General features: G+C 39.7%; 1 protein-coding gene and 1 long non-coding RNA gene across 5 annotated transcripts in view; both read right to left on the bottom strand.

The window, feature by feature from the left end:
* Positions 1–4957: 4957 nt before the first annotated feature.
* LOC114068069 lies at positions 4958–10420 on the bottom strand. Its single transcript, XR_003573514.1, has 3 exons — positions 10083–10420; positions 7604–7607; positions 4958–4969 (listed from the first exon to the last, which is right to left on the bottom strand). It is a non-coding gene; the product is annotated as an uncharacterized LOC114068069 (long non-coding RNA).
* Positions 10421–14157: 3737 nt separating this feature from the next.
* GRAMD2B (GRAM domain containing 2B) overlaps positions 14158–19805 on the bottom strand; it is a 42851-nt gene continuing 37203 nt past the window's right edge. For 3 of the 4 annotated variants that reach the window (XM_027905247.1, XM_027905413.1, XM_027905494.1), the window contains exons 13-14: positions 18804–18897; positions 14158–15430 (exon numbers count right to left, since the gene is read on the bottom strand). In XM_027905247.1, the coding sequence (XP_027761048.1) occupies positions 15389–15430; positions 18804–18897 (136 nt within the window). In that variant the 3' untranslated portion in view covers positions 14158–15388. The remainder of the gene's footprint in view (positions 15431–18803; positions 18898–19805) is intronic. The other variant, XM_027905325.1, reaches the window with a different exon arrangement.

Here is a 19805-nt window from a genome sequence, read left to right as displayed (position 1 = left end):
GGTGGCAAGTCTGATGTTTGACTGGTCTTCAAATCATCTGAAGATGAATATGAATGGAAAAAGTGTGGGAATGGGGTCAAGAGTGTGATTGTAGCAAACCATGCTAAACTGCTTTTGAAAGTTAGCTTGACACTTCAGTACATAACAGTCCCTTCTTTAATACAAAATTTGAGTAGTCTTACAAAGGGTTTGGCTTGAAATACATGTGTAACTACCTTTGTATGTTATGAGTAAGAGTGTTAGATCTACTGTAAGCAGATTACAAATTCATCCTGTTTTCTACAAAGATCCTGTTATCTACACTGACACTGGACTACTAGTATGTAGTCATGTACACACTACATCGGAGCATGTAATCATAGTGCTTCTTCTGCCTTCCAGACAGCTTTGAATTCCTTACATTATTTTTGCAGTTTGCTTCTCCCCACCCTTCTCTATATATAGGTCTGTGGTGTTGAACAATCCTACCTGAATTGACTAGCTGAATGACTTCCAGTGCAGTAGCTCTGGGGAGAATGTCTTTTAAAGACAGCTGTACATTGCAGTATGTTTTGGCAAGAATTTAGGTGCCTGTAAGCAGTTATGATTATGATGAAGTATTAATCTAAGGAGGTTTAAAGATGTGATAAGCTCCCAGTTTCTCAGTTTCTGCTTTAATTTGAAAAGTCCACCAGGAGATTGTAAACTACATGAGCTGTCAGTGGATTATCTCACCCAAGCAAAGCAATTTTTAGAATTCATAAAGTGTGTCTTGGAGGTACTGGTATGTGCAACATAATGGAACTTGCAGTTTTAATACAAATTCTATCAGCATCTTCCACAGTTGCATAAACTTAATTACAACTGAGTGTGTAACACCAGTGAATAACAAGTGTTAAATGACACGTGATCAATAATTCATTTGTTAGCAGAGTATTGCTTACTGTGAAATGACCTTGATGGAACAGTCTTGCAAGTAGCTTCCTTTCTTTTTGTGGTATTATTACCTGAAGAAAAATGAAAATTCTATTGATATAATTTTTGCTGATAGACAAAGCAGTTGCTTTTTTAATGAATGATGAAAATGTGAGCTGCAGGCTCCTTCTCTTCTATTGTATCCTATCACAGTTTCTAATTGCAGAATTGGTATGGGAACTGTTTTTAGGAACCAAGAATACTACTTGCCAGTAATAGGTCTCGGCGCTTGGGATTTTGCAATAAGTGGTCCTGCAGTGCTGAATTTAAAAGAACCAGGAAAACGCTCAGTTATCTTTCACTACTAACATACCAGCCCATTCATGTTGTATCATGTTATTGTCTTGTGATATTTCTGTCATTCGGTTTATGTGTTGTTGCTGGATAAATTGAAAACCACATGGCTGCCAGATCTCTTACTTTGTGGCAGCTGTCTATGTTTCCATATGAGAAACTGTGTATATAGCTGCTGCCTTCAAGGCTCATTAGCTAGTACTAGTCCATTTATGTCTCAGCATTGATCTCAGCAGGAACTACGTGAAAAAGTGTAAATTACAGGATACATTTTTGCCTGGATTTTCTTCTGAATCACTGGCCATGTTGGTGCTGCATTAAGGTGCTGGGCATGTATTACACAAGTGTATACTCTTATTTTCCTGACTTAATCACATGGAATCAAATTATTGAATAAAAACAGTGGCTTAGCAAAGACTTTTTTTAGTGTTTTCTGTTTAGTATTCCTTGATCAGCAAAACCTGCTGTTATTAGCATATGCCAGGTGTTGGAAAACTAATGGATTAATTGCATTCAGTCTGCAAACTTCTGCTACCACTGATGTGCTGCTTGCAGAGAGGAGTGTCTTGCACCTTACCTTGCATTTTCAGCATGCTTACCTATGGATAACTGGCACAAAGGTAGATAATTCGTTATCAGTCTTTAGTTTCTGCTAAGTTATTAGTACTGATTTTCCATATACTTCATTACATAACAGGGAAATACACTTGCATTTTGGGACAGGAACTTAAAAAGAGTGAAGCCTTTTTTAAAATCGCCGTGTTCCTGCTGGTGTCGCTGTTGGTCTGGCTAAAGCCTTTGCATTTGTCAGCCAGCTGTGTAGAACACAGACCTCTTTGTCTGAATGTCTTTTATGTTCCGGTACATCTGGGAATGCTGCTCCTGAGCTAGTAATTAAATACATTTTATTCTGCAAAAGCCTCCGTTGATTAGTGCAATTGCTATATAAAACATTAACTTCAAAACCCAAAGGATATAAATAATAGTGTTTCAGCTGGGTACTCCTTTCCAAGGAAGAACAAATGGTTTAATACATACTTTACCCAGTATGTTGCTGTTCTCCAGCATCACAGCTCTTTTCCTGAAGCCCGAGTTCAAGGTGGGCTAATAGGGAACAAACAGTGCAAGCTAGATCTTCGAACTTCAAGGAAAGGCACATCTTTGCATTAGCTGGCAATAGGTGGCAATTGTGTTTCACACTTCCCTGGCACTATCCTTACAGGTGTCCCAAACCTCCTCAGTTGTGATAGTCAACATCACCTGCTCGCATACTGGGGAGTGTTATAGAAATAATGGAATTACAGCATGAGAATTTAAAAATGGGAAATTGTGGAGGAACAGAGGATAAATATATCTTACTCCTAAGGATTTTATTTAGCTCCCAAACTGTTACTAAATGCTAATTGTTTCCTGTCTTTTATGGATTTTAAGAGGCTCCTCACTCACTGGCCTGTGATTTAGGCTGACTTATAATGATAAAAACCTCTCAGTCCAGTGTGACAGCTGCACTTGAAAAGTATCTAAAAAGTGTAGCATGTAACTTTTCTTTGAGTTGTATTTCTTCTAACTACAATTTGTACCACAATTGATGGTATGAAGACATTCATCAGAAGAAGTATTCAGAATTCTCATTGAACCCTGGAATAGAGACCTCCTTCTAGTTCATTTGCAACTGTATTCACTTACAACTGTATGTGCTTCTGGTTATATGTTTGAGAAATGGGGGATATCTATTTGCCATATAAAGAGTAAAGACATTCATCCTCCTCTCTATTTGACTCAGCACTTGATTTATGGTCTTGGTTTAAAGCAGAACAAATGGCAGAATAAAGTTCTGGTGATGTTTCATGATACAGTACAAGTCAAACTATCCTCCAAAGATTTGCTACTATATTAAGTCCTTGCAGGTTAAAAAACCAGTGTGAGGACTTCGGTTGAAAGAAAGGGTATTTAGGATCATAGACTGAAGGCAAAACAGACAGAAATTTAGGGTTTAAAAAAAAGGAATGAAGCACAAGGTAGGAAATCTGAAAATGGTAGGTCAAGCATTGCTGTTTCACAACCAGCTTGACCAACATGGGCTGCTGGCCCCCTGTTTTGCCTGTTCATTGCATTCCCATATTTTTTGTTTAGCTGTGTTACTGATTTATTTATTTATTTTTCCCCTACCAATTTAATGGAGAAATGACTCCCTGAAAAGTCTGAAGAAAGACACAGGCAGCATTGTAGAGAGACAGGACCAAGTACCGGATTTTTGGATGCTGGATATTACATGGGAAATGCTGGGGGAGGTCTGGCTATTGCAAATGGGAGGCGGGGCAGAGTGCACAAAATAGGATAAACTGAAAGAGCATGTTTTGAAATATATAAAAGGATAAGAGAATTACTGCATGAGGACAGCAGGGAAAGGAGACAGATGTAGTTTAAGCTAAAATGTAAGTTTACATTTATGGTAGATTTAAGCATAAACAGACTCACTGTGGGATAACATCATCCCAAACCTCCCAAATCTGTTCAGAATTCATTGATTACATCATGAATCTAATAGGCTGTCAAAACTATCGTGATTAAGGAAAAAACCCACTATCAACACAGGCACCTCAGAACAGAAGAAACATTCTTGTTTTGATGGTTGTGCTTCTCTTAATCTTTTCTTTGCTGTAAAAAATTATTCCAATGTCATTAAATGTGCTTTGTGAAAAAAAAACAAACCACCACACCAGTCCCTTTGGTCTGTATTTTTAAAAATCATCTCTGATCTTGCAAACCATGCATTTCAAATCTCTGTGAGATTTATGTCAGCTATTGTTTGTCTAAGTACTCCAGTTTGCATGCTGATCATATCATTTACTCTTCCGGGTGTTCACAGCCTTCTTCTTTCTGAACAACAAATTCACGGAAAGTTCACAGAAAGGCTAACCCTTCCTGGTACTGAGCCTGTTGTGCTGTTCCTACAGAAAATAGTAAATGTGAAGAATAGTTCACAATTTTTATGAGTTCTTCAAATCACAAATTTCCTGATTACTGTAAGTGAGAAGTTTGTCATTCCTTGGAGTGTTAGTTTGTTTCTTTGGGGCTTTTTTGAAGCTGGGATAAGACATTAATATTTTGGTGTCCACTGGTTTACAAAAAATAAGTTATTTGCTTGGCTTACAATGGCCTTCAGCTACTCAAAAAATGTATTTTTAATTTTGTATTTAAGTTGCTGAGAAAACTTATTCTGCAATGTGGATTAAAACGTGGAAATCACGGCCTTTCATTATTTCCCTATCAGAGATCAAACCAAGTTCTGTCATCACGAATTACAGCAGATATAACTCAAGTCAAAACAATGTTTTCTCCCTTAAACACCTACAGACTAACATAATATTCTCTCTAGCATGTCCATGACTTTGCATTCGTTTTAATTATCTGTTTCATCATTCTGTAGCTTTTCATTCTTCATCGCTGTAGGATTAGTCAACTTTTGTTATAGTTCAGTAAATGATCAGAGCAGATCAGAAAATATTTCTGCTCTTTCCTCATTATTCTGATTTAACATTGTTTCTGTCTGTATAATTCTATGTAATTACTCTAGATTGATATTTGCTGGGGGTAGAGAATCTGGATCTACCAGGCTGCATAATTAAGACTCAAGGTATTAATTTTTGCTTTCTTCCATGAGGGCAAGATGAATACAGTAAGTGCAGCTAATGCACAGAAATCAAGTTCTTCCTGATCTCTTCTCTGACCATTTCCTTCACAGCTCTTCCCCAGGAGAGAGCATGCAAGAAGCTCTATTTTTTTGCAATATGTTGTTCTGTAGTTCTACTTGTCCAAGAGATGAGAAAAGCTGTCTGCCCTTTCCTGGCCCACAGTGGAAGCCTGCACCCACCAGGTGCCCTCCCAATTTCTCGTCATCAGGGCCAGTTGCCTGGGGTCAGAGGTACCAAATAAAGGCCTCACACTGTGTCAGTCACAAACATGTCAGACTGACTGCGAGAGCAATGCCTGAGCATCTTGGACTGAGAGAGGTCTGCTCCTGTCTACAAGATTTCCAGAGGAATTATTGCAGTGACTGCAAGGTAAAAACATAGAGATTTCAATACAAAGACATCTTCCTTCATACAGCTGTGGCCAGAGCACTGTAAAGCAGGATTTTACCTTGGGCATTGAATTAGAGGCTGAACAGGTTCTTGGTTAAACTGTTGCCTCATCCAGTTCTTTCCCACACAGGACATGTGCTGCTCTCTGAGACAATGCTATTCCACCTGTGGCCCACTGCAAAGTCTCTATCATTAGCTGTCCAAAAACATTTGGCTGCCTGATTCAGTAAGTTTTCTCTGAATCAGGATACAGAACCTCACAAAACCTAGTTATAACTGTTTTCTTTTATGTCCAGCAGTATATATCCAACCTCAGTTTTAAATACAGGCAAGGGCTGCCAAAAGGGAATTAGAAACCCAAAGCAGCATCTTCCACATCTACCCGTAGCAGATGAATGTGCTATTACCCCAGACACTCATCATTTCCAGTTCCTCATTCCTCTGCCAAACTGATTACCCAGATGCTCTAATCTATTTAGCAAAGCTGATGCAGCAGAGGTGATGCAACATACCTTTGCACTCTGGACTTTTGCACAAAATAACCCCAGCTGGTTTTCCTGGAAGCATGTTAGGTATACTGCACCACAGGCCCACTGGTGGGGAGGGGAAGCAGCAGCACATGATCAGGAAGGTGGTGAAGGTAGGGTGGCAGTAATGCTGGTCTTTAAGGAGGGCAACTGATGGCAGTTTAGACAACAACCACAGCTGACTTCATTTAAATGCTTAATGGCAGAGGAGATGGAAATGTCCAAGGATCTGAAGTGAGCTGGGAAGATGAACGACTAAATCCTCAAGGATCAGGCAATGCGGGTTTCTTTACAATAATTTTTAATCTCAGGAAAGACAATAGCCACTCAACCTTATGAGTGGTGAAATAAAAAAAATATATCATTATTGTTAGTAATAATAATGATGATGAAGATGATGATGTAGTTGGTCACAAGTGTTTTGTGAGAGATTGCTCACTGCAAGTACTACAGAGGCGATGGAAACACAGGTAGTGTAGGTTACCAAAAAACTGCTCTCCCATGGCCCAAGATACCTGCTATTGTCAGTAATATGCCAGGTGAAGAACTCACTCGTCAACCAGCCCCAGGAGAGAAACTGATCAGTTGCTCATGACTTAAGAGCAGTAAGAAGAATCACTGATCCTCAGCAGAGTTATGAGAGGATATTTTTGTGTGTTTGACTCACTCACACTTCCTGAACTGTGCCCTCACTAGGCCAACTACATATTGGTAGGACAATTACTGACTTCTTCTTCCTTAATAAACCTATATTGAAAGTAGCAGCTTGGCAGACATTTACACAGTGCAGATTCTCCGTTGTCAATCATTTGCATTGCTGCCAAAAGCCCATCAGTGCCCTCAACAAGAAGTCATTGTTTGCTCAGACCTCTGACTAACCCACTGCAGCAATTCACACTGTATAACAATGCTTCGTATAACACAATTGCATTATCGTATGTGTTATGCAATTGTATGTGATGCAAAGCAGTGGGAAAATGTCCTGGACTTCCAAATAAAAACCAACAATACAGAGACTTTTGTCCTTTGAACAACTTCTTATTCATAACATAATTTAGGCTGTTAATACTCTCTTTTTGATGGGGCAGATTTTCAACCGACTTTCTTAATAAGATTGGCAAAAATTATTCTAGACTGATGAGAGATATGAGGACAAATACGTTGGAGAAAACATCAAGACTTCCTTTCAGTGCATAGAACATCTATCTGTGTTTAATTTGCTTGAATGGTTCATCCCCATTACTCTGCAAAGATGACAAACTTTTGCAGCACTCAAAGCTACATTTTTCTTCCCTCCAAGATTGGTAACAATGCTGCAGTTTCCTGTCATGAGGTTGCAGTTGTTTGTGTGCAAGCTTACTTGCTTATAAAGTTTTTTGTGTCTAGACCAATACAGGAAGGAATAGTTCTCTCCTCCAGGGTCTTCCACACTCCTTAGGACCAGTTTTTGATGAGAATCCACTAGAAGGGATTCTCTTGTCCAGCAGCAGTGGCATGTAGCTTTAAGTGGTGGGTGTCACCAGGAGAACTAACAGATACCAAAGTGGCAAAGTGGCTGAAGATTCAAAATTTTGGCAGTGAAGGTACATTATGGAAGGTCTTTGCCTGCCAGTGACAGAAACAGAACTCTGCACAGGACACTTCCTCAGGCAGAGCAAGGAATAGATGATTGGGGAAATCCTGTACTGCTTCGAGCTTTCCAAGTCCAGGCTCCCAAGTACCCTTTAGGATGGCCTGGGACACCACACTACAATAATTTAGTGGCTAAAATAGCATAACTGTTACATACTCACTCAGCTACGCTTGGGGTCATTGTAATAACTTTTGAGTTGATGGAAAAACTGTCGGAGAAAAAAAATCTTTTATGATTCAGACATTAATTTCTCTGTTTTTTCAATGGGATTTGAGTATATCTGTTTTTGCATACACTCTTGCACATTGCAAAAGAAAGAACGGATCAACTCAGACTAGAATAAATATCCAAACTCTGGAAATCAACATAGCTTAAGCACCTCTCACTCTGAGAGCTGGAAAAAACCCCAAAAAATGGAAAGCAACAAAAAAAGTTAGGTTTCAGAAAGGCAGAAAAGAAAATCCCAAACCTTGAGAAGAACTCTAAATAGCACAATGTATAGTTGTTACTGCGCATCTCCAAAACAAAAGGAATGACATTTTTTAAAAAATTGCAGAACCATAAATAGAATTTCTAGTATTAAAGGGCTTATTCTAAGCATTAAAGTAGACATGGGATATAATGGCTCTGATTCTTACAGCAGATCAGAACCAATTAATGAAAGAGAGGTGAATAGAAATACTGGTAAGCAGAGAAAGTAAGAGATGGAGGAGATGATTATTTCTGTTTAGTGTTGGTGTCTGGAGACTAATTTCACTACTTAAAAAGAAGATAAATTCCAACAAAGTGTGCCAGCATACAACCTTGATTTGCAGGAGAGTAAAGAATATTGCACATAGCATGGAGTCCGTCTTATCCTGAGGCATACTTGCTGTGACAGATGTGCTTCCAACTTTACCATTAAAAGTTGTCACAGCTTTAAAAGAAGGTCTGATTTCCTCTGGTTGGAAGTAGTAGTACAGGTTTGATTGAATTAGGTAACTCTAACTGCTTCGGTAGGGAATACAAACAAACAAAAAAAAAGAGTAGTTTTCTCTGGTGCTCACAGTTCAAATACAACCAGAGTTGTGCAGAAGTCGAACTTACTGCTGCTGACGCATTTGCTCCATCTCACTTATCTGTGCCCGTGGCTCCATGGGGAAGCACAGAGGTAGGAATACAGGGCAGTTGTACAGAGAAATTGCCTCAGAATATTCTTACAGTTTCCATTTTTGCTTCACTTTACATGGAATACAATTACATAGAAAGCAACAGAGGGAAAAAAAAGTAGTAATGTCAGCAAAAGTCCTAAAACATTATTTCAGGCATTGCTCAACAGGCCTGCATTTGATACTGGGCTGTCTTACAGATTCTTATCAATATCTCTGGTGGAAAACTATTTTTGGATCAGTTATCCAAAAGCAGATCAGCTTTTGGATCCAGCATACATCTGGTAGAACAAGATGGGAAATGGAAGCAGAGGATGGTCTATAAGCAGAAGGAGGGAGTAACTAAGTACTGGAGGTCTCAATATCCAACTCTAAGCACTCTTATTTCTTTAATCCTAAACCTAATCCAAATCTTGTGCTTTCGTTAGTTCAAGTTTTTGTGGTAGGAGTTACTGTGATGGTCAAAGACTGATTTCAGAACCAGAAATGTATGAAGGGACTTGGAAGAGAAGGGTGGTTGATGTGTTCCTACAATCAAGAAGTTTGTCTTTCACTCAGCAACATTCTTCCTTGTAGCTGTTACTGTTGATCAGGGTCTTTACAAGTGTAAACATTTCCAAATCAGCTAATGTAGATTAATTATATTGTTTTTTCATGTGTGCTGTTAGTGACATCACTTAGAACAGTTTCTGGGAAAAACACAGAAGGACATCTCTTCATGCTACTATCACAAGTCAGGGTCAAGGCATTTATTTTTCATGATTCATTTGTGAGAGAAGGTTCATAGTTCATGACATACATCATGGAAACAGCTGTTAGTACAAGCTGACTTTCTTCCCACATTGCCCCTGCTCCAGAAGGTGCCCATGTGTGCACATTGCCACGACAACAAGCTCTAAGTGTGGGAAGGATTCAGAGCTGTATTTTGCCCTTCGTGCCAGGTTCAGCATATAAGGTCATAATTAAGTTACTCATTACCTTTTCTTCTTGAAGGGAGCTCTTATCCATCTATGTGAATACAGTGTGAAGAGCTGGTTTTTAATTTTGTACTTGACAGCACATTGGAATGATTTTCCTTTAATTTCCTGCTAAGCACAGCTAAAATGCCTAGTCAGTGGAAAATTACCTTATCAATACCATTATGTGAGAACAGCAGTTGAAGAGGCCTTTATTGTACAGTCCAAACTACCTGCATTGCCAAAGATTAATAAATCCTTGTTATGAAGCTTAATGTAGAATGTCACGCCTCCATAACAGGATGCAGCTACTACATCATCATAACATGAGGTTGCTGTTGTTTATGTAAAGACTGGAAAAGATACCTTTTCAACTCTAAGAACATAATGAACTTCTAAGCAGTTTCCCAATGAACTCAGTACAGAAACTGGTAAGGTAAGAAGGGCCACATAGACAATGCAATGCATTGGCATGGGCTCTACACACAGTGAACGAAAGGAAAAAAAAACAATGGGGGGAAGAGCTATCTAGACTGAATTCACAGAGGCTGGCAGCTAGAGAGTCTACTCAGTATGAAATGTACATGGGCAATAATTTCTCAGACAATTCTCTTCAAGAGCTAATTTCCATGTTTTTTGGTACAGTTTATTTAGTGAACAGACATCCAACTCAGGGAAGTTACCCCTTACACCTCCAGTTACACTCTTGGACCTTGGAGGAGAGGGAAGATTTTTTTGGCACAAATACTGCCCATTGTGGGGAAAACAGGTAAAGTGATTCATGCAAAGCATTTGTAACTTAATGGGGGGTATCTGGAATATTCTTATACTTCTGTATTTGAAACACAATCTTGGCAAAGGCTTTTCTGACATATCTTGAATTCCAGCTCAAAGTATGCTTGGTAAAATGCTGCAGTCTAACCCCTTGTTCATAAATCACTATATGAAACCAGGTGCAGAACCCTGCTGGTATCATCTCAGAGCATATTTCTCATCAGTTATTTCTGGGGATCATCCCCTTTGAGGGTCCTACCAATAGCAGCTGTAGTCAAGGTTTCCTAAGCATAGGATACAGGCCTCATCACCAAATAATCTTAAACTTAATCTGAGAAGGTACAGCCTTGCTGAGTATTTTGACTAAATGGAAACTTGAGGTTCAGTAGCTGCCACCAGGAAGAAAATAGAAGGTCAGAAAAAAACCACTATGTAAGTATCAGAGAAATGCCTGTATTTTGGACAGGAGTAGTGACAGGCATCATAACACTGCATGAAGCTCAAGGAATAAACTCTCCTAAGTGCTGTGGACTTAGCACATATTATACATTGTTTTATTGTATGCATTTGACTAATTTTTTTGTTATGATACAGATGGCTACTGATAAACAGGGAGTAGCAACTTAAGGGTCGATTAAGTGAAATTTACTGGCATATATTTTATTTTGGCTTTTCAGTGAACAATAGGATATCAAGAGGCTCTACAACTATGAAGTGGTATTACAATGGTTTTAAAAACCAAGAAAGCCAAAAAACCCCCCATCCCTTTTGTAAAGTCTCATTACAAGCAACCATGTTTAGTAGAAAGCTTCACTGAGTTCAAACCACAAACCTAGAAGTGTCAAATGAGATTAGTCAATTTTCTCTCCTGAGCAAATTTGCCTGCCAGGCTCAGATAGTCTCACCAGGCAAACTGAAAGCAGGTGCTGGTAAAATGCTTTCAAACGACATTATTCCTCTGCTGTTTATAGAAGCACTCAGAGGCACTGAGCACAAAAGGAACTGTTTGCTCATTTAATGTTTGCTCAGTTTTCTGTCTAAATAGCCAGCTTTTTCATGGTCATTACTGCGTATCACACCTGCTCTGTAAATGCAAAATCTCCTCTGTACTTGGGAGTAACACCTCATGAGCACTTGCAGCTGAACCAGCTGAGCAATAGCCTGCCAAGGCCTGGGTGGCACCAACCTGTAGATTTATTTAGCATTTGTCAGCTGACTTTTAGGTGGAAACATGGAAACAAAAGTGCTGTTGTAGCAGGAAGCAGAAAGCATTACTACACACCTGTTTGAAGGTTCCCATGAAAGCAGTTAATAGTTTTAAATATGCCCACACAAAAAACACACAAAAAACTGTCTTTCCTGCAAATGCTAATGGGACTTATTACCTCTAGTGTTCTGCTGAGGGGGAGGCTTCATAATACTTCTCCCTTAGAGTGCTACCTGCACCCTTCACACCAACAGTATCCTGAACCTGATGAACATGTCTGGCACATGATGTGGCAGAAAACTAATTCAACAACCCCTCAACCCAGCGAGCCTCTCCAAATGCACATTACTTTTTTTGTCTCGTTTCTGCTATCTGGTGAAAAACGCACAGGCAAGTAGCAACCATGAATCTGGAAGAGCGGAGAAATGGAAAGGAGGACTCTTCTTCTGTTGAGAGCACCCTGAAGATAAGGGGAATTCCAAAAGATCAAAAAGTCATGCCTATAATAAACTTTCATGTTCTTTTCTCCCTTCCCCTCTAGGCAGCAGCTATCAGCTATTTGGTATGTTCATACCAGTAAAGTGGAGAAAAACATTTTAAATTAGTCTCAGCAGGCCAGGAATTTCTTTCAAAGTCCACTTGCCAAGACAAGTCACACTCTATGTGACTTGTCTGGCACTTCTCTATGGCTCCTGATGACAAGTACTAAAGTGTCTTTGGATTTTCCTCAAAATTGCTCTCTAAGAAAGAAAATCAAGCAGTTTTTGCTTTGCCTCTTCTCCCTGACAAGATGCGTTCTCATGAACTGAAGAAGGTTGGTCTACGACTGTTTATAAAAAAATATTGAGTCACCAGCTACAAACAGAGAAAACATTAGTGATGTGCCCCTCTTGCCTTTCATCTACAATTCAAAGTATCTGCTGTTGGGTCCTTCATGGCTGGTGGAACTCAGCTGTTTTTCTAGCCTCTATGTTGTGAAGCACAACAGACAGATAAAATTGGAAAAACAAACGTGGAAGAATTATTTTGTAGTCTAGGCAGCAAATTATGAATGGCCATTATTAGGAGTGGGTGTTAAGTATTTTGTGTGGATTTTTGACTTCCCTGAAGTCACACATCTTTCCTATTTCTGCAACCTTGCACTTATACCAAAATGCAGAAGCTCTCCTCCTAGCCTTTGTGAGCACCACCTACTGCAGATGCTGTGAGAAGTCCCCCTACTCTTTAACAGACTCCCAGCCTCACAGGAAGCAGCTTTTCCTTACTTATCGCTGCTGTTGGTACTTTCCTCTCCAATATGCCTGGAGCAACCCCCCCTCCTCTCTAGTCGTAAAATTGAATCACAGGATTTAAATCACTCCACTTGCTTGTAAACTTTGTCTATATGGGGTCTCCGTTTGAAGTACCACAGTACTACTCACTGCCCAGCTGCACACCGACACCTGAAAAGTGTGACATTCTCAAGGACACCCCTCTCCACCCTCCAGCAAAAGGAGAGGTGAGGGTAGCAACAGAAGGGCAAGAAGTGGCCAAACTGAATTGCATCAGTGAGCTCACGTGACCAACGAGTCACAAGACAATTCTTTCTCTGGAGCTTAGTTTGTTTTCCTCCCTTTGAATGACACCCTTACACCTTTGTCCAGACTCACCTCCCTTGGCACTCTGCTGCAACAGGCTAAAGGGCACACCTCCACCTCTGATTACTCATTCACTCCAGTAATTATTTTGTTCACTTATGGCTAATGATAAGGGGTTAGCCTGCCTGATTTACATAGGCACATGCCAAATATCATATCTCTCCTTGTTCTGCTATAGCAAGGCACAGAGTTCCCAATGTAATGGAGTAACTGGCTAACTTAGTTCAGCTGCTGGATGTAATCCAGTTTTCTTATAGTTCCTTCAATAAAGGTGACTTGTGGCATCAGTTTTTCAACCACAGAGCTACATACTACTATTACTGGTACAGAATTCAAGGGAGGGAAATAGAGAAGGTAGAGAGTGAGGTCAGAGTCCAAAACATTACATAAGCCATGTAACTGTAGAAGAGAGTAGGGAAAAGGATAGAAAAAAGAAGGGAAAAAACCCTCAACCTATTTCCACAGTTTTCTTGTGAAACAGAGTTTTCTAATAAAGTCAAGAGAGCTGAGGAAGCAAAGGCAGAGGCTTCAGCAGGGAGAACAGTCAAATCTCATAGATTGCTTTCATGCTGTGCTCTGGTGGAATCTTGAGCCAGGCAGCCACGTTAGAGCACACAGGGCTCCCTAAGCTGCCTAAGCATTCCAATACTCTTCCAATATCCTTCAAGTAGGAAGCTTGAGGACACTGAGAAAGTTATTAAAATTTCCTCAAAACTCCAGGGGCCAAATTTGCTTGTATTGTTCTTATTGCGGTCTGGGAAGAACTCATGCACAACTGAGTAAGAGCAAGGACAGCAGGAGGATGCAGTTCCTAAGGCTTTCTGTTGCATGCTGGGTTTTGCACAAACTTTGTACTCTGAAGTATAAGCTTCATAATTATCACCTTTGACTAAAACTGATGGATGGAATTGGGTTCTTTCAAATTACAGACGAGTCGCTTGCTTTAAAAAAGTTTATTTAAACATAGTAGGTACATTTCACAGAAATGGTTATAAAATGCATAGCATATTACAAACAATACTGTTACTTTACAGATAGTAGTTTTTATTATCCTAAATATTGCTTTTTAAAAACTAATGAGCCTGCTTGGTGAATCAGAAAGCTAAAAATCCCCATCATAGGCACTCTGATAAAAATAGTATGTGATAAAACAAAGCAGGCGTCCACTTTTTCATTCACTGTACTGATTGTTTATATTGCTGCACCATTAATTTGCCAGTCCCTATTATGTGGAAATATCTAGTCCCTGGAGTCATATACCAAGGTTAGATTTCCCCTAACTGGAGTACAAATTGCACTCGCTCAGCCAACCAAAACCCCATTCAACTCCAAGGAAAGCTGACTGAGGGTCTTCACACTGATTAACGTAAAGGACAGAGAGCATATGAGTGGACAAAAAAAACCAAGCAGCTTTTCTAAATTGTGCAGGTGTGTCACACCCATACTGCTATTCATAAACAACCAGATTTTAAGTTGGCAAGTCCATACAGATTTCAAGCTTTACTCTAGTAGAAACTGAATGCTCGGTAGAAACAGTCCTTACCCTCAGTGGTGATACAATGTCACAGAAGGTGGAATTGAGCCTTTTTACAGCACCTGAGAACTGACAACACCTCAAACATTCATCACTTTGCACACCCAAATTGCAGAGGCATCTGTTTTCTGATCTTTGGGATGTCAGGGCGCAAAGAAGTAAGTAAAAATGAAGAGCACAGCACCGATCTATAACCAAAGCTGAAACAGACACCTGCTCATTCACACAGCACTTCAGCACGAGTCATGAATGAAATTCTTCACATTTACATTTGTATGACAATAGGCATAAAGCAAATGTTGAGGTAAAAGGATATGGACCAGGTTTGCACTGGTGTAAGCAAGTCTAGAATCAAGCACGCTATAAAGTCCATTAATTCACACACAAAAGAGAAAGAAAAAATCCCCATTTTTTAAAACACATAGATACATGTAGATCAAACCATGTATGTTTTCAAAACATATGGATATATGTTCAAGAATAAACTGACTTTTTGCATTATGACATGAGCTTTACAGTAGTTTAAGCTTGGCTGGGACTGAAAATAAAGAAGCTTGAACTCCGGCCAGCAGAGCTCCTTTGGAACTGTTTGTCAAGACAGAAGAACGAGGTTTGAAGCAGTCCGAGAACACTGATGTTTCATTCACCATCTTCAAGCAGTTTCTGTAAGTTGTTCTGTATCTTAGAAAAAGAGAAGGAAACAGGTGGGACACAAGAAATACTCTACTGCATTTTAAATAAAAATTAAAATCAAGACATGCTTTTCAATGTGTGAATGTTGTCTGTCACACCTATTCATACCAATGGTATTCCTGTTAATGCTTCCTGCACTATCATCAAAGGAAACACAAAGATACAATCAACCAGCACGATACCTAGCTTTCATATTATGAGTATCTCCTGCAATTTTCTCCTACAGATTATCTCCTTCATTAGGTATGAGAAAATAAGATAGAAATAAAATTACAGCATGAAGCAATGGGACAAGAAACCCAATTAATTTGAGCTTGATCAAAATCTGATAAAGGCCTCAAACTTCCAAGTCACAGCTCTATGGTTTAAGTGGATAATTCAAATAGCTTTGTAATAACTTCTTCTGTGATGTGTGCACAGCAAAAATAAGGTCTTCTAACCATTAGCAGATGTCTCACTTGCCAGGTTTAGTCCACTGATTGTGGGTCATCCTCCCTCAGTTACACTGAAGGCAATGCCAGCCAGTGGCATCCCCGATGATAATTTGTACAGACCTATTTTTACACAGCCTATTTTTCCACTTTTCATCTCCTTGTCCTTAAAAGCAGAGAGGGGGGAATATAGTGGGTCACATCCCCTGGCACACATGTTCTTGATATCTCAGTATCTTAGTAACTCACTGTCACTGCTTTAGTTTAGTCACAGCTACTTTCAGGCTTTTATTTGAGGAGCCATTTTATTTCCTGTTCAGAGGATATCACTTCTTAATCCTAATTCATAATTTCTATCCCAGATGCACACCGGTATCAAGAGTGGCATTCTGCAGAAAGGGAAACAGTAAGAAATACCTAATTTTTTAAGACTTACAACACAAACATGAATTTCCATTTAACAAGCTAAGTTAGTGTAAGGGAATGAGTAATATTAGGACACATTTTCCCTCCCCCACTTAACGCTTTATCCTCTGATACACATGGTGCATTTCAACAACCTTATAAATACAATTAAAAGCCAAATAACCAGAATCTTGGTGAGCTACAGTAGCTCCTCGGCTCCAAGCATAAAGGAGAGCTTGTAAAAATCACAAGGTCACACTGAAAAAGTCATTGCAACATACTCTTGCACTGAACATCTTTAAACTGCAAAGTTATTTTTAGTTTTCAGCCTAGATAATCTCTGTGCTCCAATTTACAGTGCTATGCTCACAGAAGAAGCAAGGGGAGAGATGACAAATTACACTGGAACTTTTTGCACCACCTCTGCTGCTGCACCCTTATTCACTAAGGCCTATGAAACTGTTAAGCAACAGAAGTAACTTTGCTCAGAGAACAAAAAGCTATCAGATTTCTACCAGTTTTGCAGTACAAGAGTAGGGTCATTCTGTTTTAACCACTGCTCATCTAGATTAGAGGATTGCCAGAATGTGGCATTATGCAGCCATGGGCAATACTGATTTAGCCTTATACAGAACACTTCACTGTCTTGAACAGCTGTCAAGTAAGTTTTTAAGGGTCCAATCCTGCAGACACCAAATGAAAAAAGCACACAACTTAAGGGGGGTCACTTCTCTGGGAACAGCTGAATGATCCAACCATCCAGCTGTCTATTACTGTGTCTCCAAGCAGAGACTATATAAGGGAGTGGGAAAGTGCCTAGCCCTGCTGCAAAGGGCTGGCTGGCTTCCCACTGAAATAAGGCCTCCCATGAACCATCTTGCCAGCCTGTCCCAGACAGCTAGAAAGCAGTAACCTCTTAAATTACCTAATTTGGCTAAAGATTCTATTTGGTAACCATCTGGAAAGCATTTTCCCCTTGTACTCACACTGTTATTATTCAGAGCATAGAGAGGGGTAATGATAGCATTACTCTAGATTTCCACAGATAAGGGGGTGAAGATGTGGGGAAGAAACTCCTTTTTGGCAGTATTTCTGAAATCTGTGCTACATAGGTGATATTATATAATTTTAGCTTTATGCTATTTGAAAAATTGGTTTTGGAAAAAAAGGTGCTGAAAGACCTTGGCACAGACTCAGTTTTAGAAATAGAGGCAAAAATATCCCATGTGACTTAAGCACACAGGAATTCAAATAACTTTTGGTTTTGTTCCATTGGTACTTTTGTCATTCTTGGCCTTTGTATGTGTTCCCAACACACAATATTTCATACACCTGTACTGGGTCCATTTATCAGGGCTTGGGGGTAGGGTGGGATGAGCTCTGCAGGGGCAGCAGCTATGGGAAAGAATGACGGGCTGCCCTGTGCTGGACACAGCCATTTCAGCAGCCTCCAATGGACCCACCACATCAACCCAGCTATGATGGTGGTGAAGCATCTGATAAAGTATTTTAGAAAGGTGAAAAAAGAGACAGGAAGAGAGTAAGAGGATAGAAAACAGCAAAAGAAACCCTAAGCTCTGAGAAGAAGGTGGGGGAGAAGGTACTTCATGGCAGAGATGTCCACACTGTAGCCCATGGAGAATCCATGTCAAAGCATGCATTTCCTGGAGCTCACTCTGCAGCAAGGGGAAAATGGGTAAAGAAAGGGGAAGAAGAGGGAAAATAGTTATGCACTGAATGTTATCTCCCATCAGCCCCATGTGGGTTAGAAGTCAGGAGCAGAGGAGTGAAGTTAAGCCTGGCACAAGAGAAAGGATAGGTGTTCTATTGGTTGTCCTTATTTATCAATACTCAAATCTATGATAACTTAGTACTACAGCAAATTGATGTCCCCCAAGTCGAGTATGTTCTGACTGCAGTGGTAAGTGGTAAGCAGTGCCTTTATCGTGACCCACAAACTTTCTCCTCCTATTTTCTCCCCCTGCCCCACTAAGAAAGGGGAGTGAGAGAGTAGCTGCATGGGTGTCTGACTGCTGGCCAAAGTTAGCACACCTGAAGTGGTGTGCTAACTCATTATGTGTAGTTTCCAATTTAAGTCACCAAATACATTTATTTTGCAGTTATATGAAAGTCAGCATCATTTTTCTTAATCGAAAAAACAAAACTCAAATAAAAGCCCCAAACTGGAAAGTTCATCAAACAGCCACAAAGGTTAACTTCAAAATCCTTAGCCCTGATGTATTAAAAGAAGAACTGAGATCATTATATGCAATAATCACTCCTGAAGTGTTCCCTTCAGGGACAGTATTCCTAGTTATAAGCATCAGGTCAAGGCAAAACTTCTGCACCAATATTATATTTGGGTTAATTTGTAGTCGAAAAAACAGCCCTTTGTCTAGGAAAATATGTCAGTGTTTGGTATCGAATCTGGAGGTAACTTGAGACTTTTAAAAATAACAGATGATAGAAACATAGCAAGAATCTGATTAGTCTATCAGCATTCGCATTATATCATAGGATGTTACCTTTTCCAATTTCACAAGATTGGCAGTTAACTCATCACAAAGGGCATCAGCATTAATTTGCAGGTGAGATTCCAAACCAGGGTGAACTGGATTTCTATCAAACAGAATGAAAAAATAAGTGTGACAGACTAAAAAACAGAGGAAAAAAGAACTGCAATACACCTACAGAAGGCAATACAGTGGCAACATTGTGAACTGTACTTATTAACAGAAAGAAAGCACTGAGTCACTTCTTGACTACATTCTTTATGTGATCTCATTCTCTAGAAGTTTGGATGTAAAACTTTAATGCTATTTCCACGGAAAAGGTGTGTAAGTTCCACATCCTGTGACTTTGAGGAAATCAAAAAGCCCACCCCCTTGAGAATGCAGAAGTACACATTAGATCTTCCTTTCTGTATCTTTTACTCTTTAGGATCAGAACAACAGAAACAGGACTATCTTCAGTTTCTGAAGAGGCACACAGCATTCTGCTAATAAAAATACACCAGAAGTGGGAAAAAAGCTTTTGACATCACCTACTATGGGAGGAAGGTTTACCCCACTCCTTGCATTGCTGGTAACATACAAATACAGGGCCCTTTAAGACAGAGAACTGCTCCCTTCCCATTCCTTTTTTGCGTGTCTTCTCACGCATGAACCCAAGTCCTACTGCTTTCCACAGATGACATCTGAGAGCAGTTGGACCACAAGCAGTCATTGTTCGATATGACCACAAGTGCAAATGTCAAAGCGACATGTTTTGTCATGCATGGCTCATCAAAGAAAGCTGAATTAAAAAGCACACTTATTTAGGAGCTTGGCATAGGTTTGAAACACCCTGCAGACAGTTCCACCATGCCTGAGTCAGGTCTGTCTTGAATATTTTTTTCCCTCTCTTTTTTTCCATAAGGTGCATCTCCAGCTGTCAGCATTCCCAGTCATGCTGTCTGCAGCTGCAGGTTTTGCACTGAATTTACAAATGACATTTGAAGCCATGTTCTTCAGAGTAGCTCAGGAAAA

This window comes from Empidonax traillii, unplaced genomic scaffold, assembly GCF_003031625.1.
Source record: "Empidonax traillii isolate 1590-97213 ecotype Southwest subspecies unplaced genomic scaffold, ASM303162v1 scaffold3:size4013460, whole genome shotgun sequence".
NCBI classification, from domain to species: domain Eukaryota; kingdom Metazoa; phylum Chordata; class Aves; order Passeriformes; family Tyrannidae; genus Empidonax; species Empidonax traillii.
The sequence above is the reverse complement of the archived record's forward strand: the minus strand, read 5'-3'. Positions and strand labels throughout refer to the sequence as shown.